Source organism: Rana temporaria, chromosome 6 (assembly GCF_905171775.1).
Source record: "Rana temporaria chromosome 6, aRanTem1.1, whole genome shotgun sequence".
NCBI lineage: Eukaryota > Metazoa > Chordata > Amphibia > Anura > Ranidae > Rana > Rana temporaria.
This window is the reverse complement of record NC_053494.1, coordinates 99,823,321-99,824,453: the sequence shown is the minus strand read 5'-3', so window position 1 is coordinate 99,824,453 and position 1,133 is coordinate 99,823,321. Positions and strand designations below refer to the sequence as shown.

General features: G+C 59.3%; 1 protein-coding gene across 1 annotated transcript; it reads left to right on the top strand.

Moving 5' to 3' along the window:
* Positions 1 to 207: 207 nt before the first annotated feature.
* Positions 208 to 612, top strand: LOC120944413 (putative glycine-rich cell wall structural protein 1). Its single transcript, XM_040358471.1, has one exon. It carries the CDS (start codon positions 208 to 210, stop codon positions 610 to 612), a length of 405 nt encoding a protein of 134 aa, XP_040214405.1.
* The last annotated feature ends 521 nt before the right edge of the window (positions 613 to 1,133 follow it).

Here is a 1,133-nt window from a genome sequence, read left to right as displayed (position 1 = left end):
GTACCGATGGCGGTGGTACGGGTGGTGGTGTTGGTACGGGTGGTGGTGGTACCGGTACCGATGGCGGTACGGGTGGTGGTGGTACCGATGGCGGTACGGGTGGTGGTGGTACCGATGGCGGTACGGGTGGTGGTGGTACCGATGGCGGTTTGGGTGGTGGTGGTGGTACCGTTGGCGGTATGGGTGGTGGCACGGGTGGTGGTACCGATGGCGGTATGGGTGGTGGTACCGGTGTCGGTGGTACGGGTGGTGGTGTTGGTACGGGTGGTGGTGGTACAGATGGCGGTACTGGTAGCCTGTGTGGCGGTATCAATGGAGGTATTAGTGGCAGGAATGTGTGGTGGTACCGATGGCGGTGGTACGGGTGGTGTTGGTACCGATGGTTGTGGTACGGGTGGTGGTACCGATGGCGGTGGTAGGGGTGGTGGTGGTACGGGTGGCGGCGGTACAGGTGGCGGCAGTACCGATGGCGGTACGGGTGGCAGCGGTACAGATGGCGGTAAGGGTGGCAGCGGTACAGATGGCGGTAAGGGTGGCAGCGGTACGGGTGGTGGCAGTACCGATGGCGGTACGGGTGGTGGTGGTACTGATGGCGGTGGTACCGCTGATTGACAGATTGGCTGATTGAATGGTGGGCTGATTGACAGAGGGCTGATTGACAGGTGGGCTGATTGACAGGTGGGCTGTGTCAGGTCCTCTTTATTGGTGGGGGGGAGGGGGGGCTGTGTTGTGCACAAACTACAGTAACAAACTACACTGATCTCACTTACTGATCCCTGCTCTCTCCTCACAAATCGGTGTGTGAGGAGAGATCAGAGATCAGGTACTAACTGCTCTGTTTGTTTACATTTGTGACCGTCTGTGATTGGACACAGCCGGTCACGTGGTAAACAGCCAATTTCATTGGCTGTTTACCCTGATCGGGGAAGCGCTGTGTCCATGGGACACGCGCCTTCCCCGATCCCCGCTCTGCAAGCCTCTGGCGGCGCGCACGGAGCACGCCGCCGAGTTTGTTTTGACATGTGATCAGCTGCGTCTTTGACACAGCTGATCACGTGGTAAACAGCCAATGAAATTGGCTGTTTACCGTGATCGGGGAAGCGCTGTGTCCGAGGGACACACGCCGTCCCCGA

Coding starts and splice junctions, on each gene's coding strand:
- LOC120944413 (XM_040358471.1), top strand. CDS start 208: ATGGCGGTATGGGTGGTGGTACCGGTGTCGGTGGTACGGGTGGTGGTG.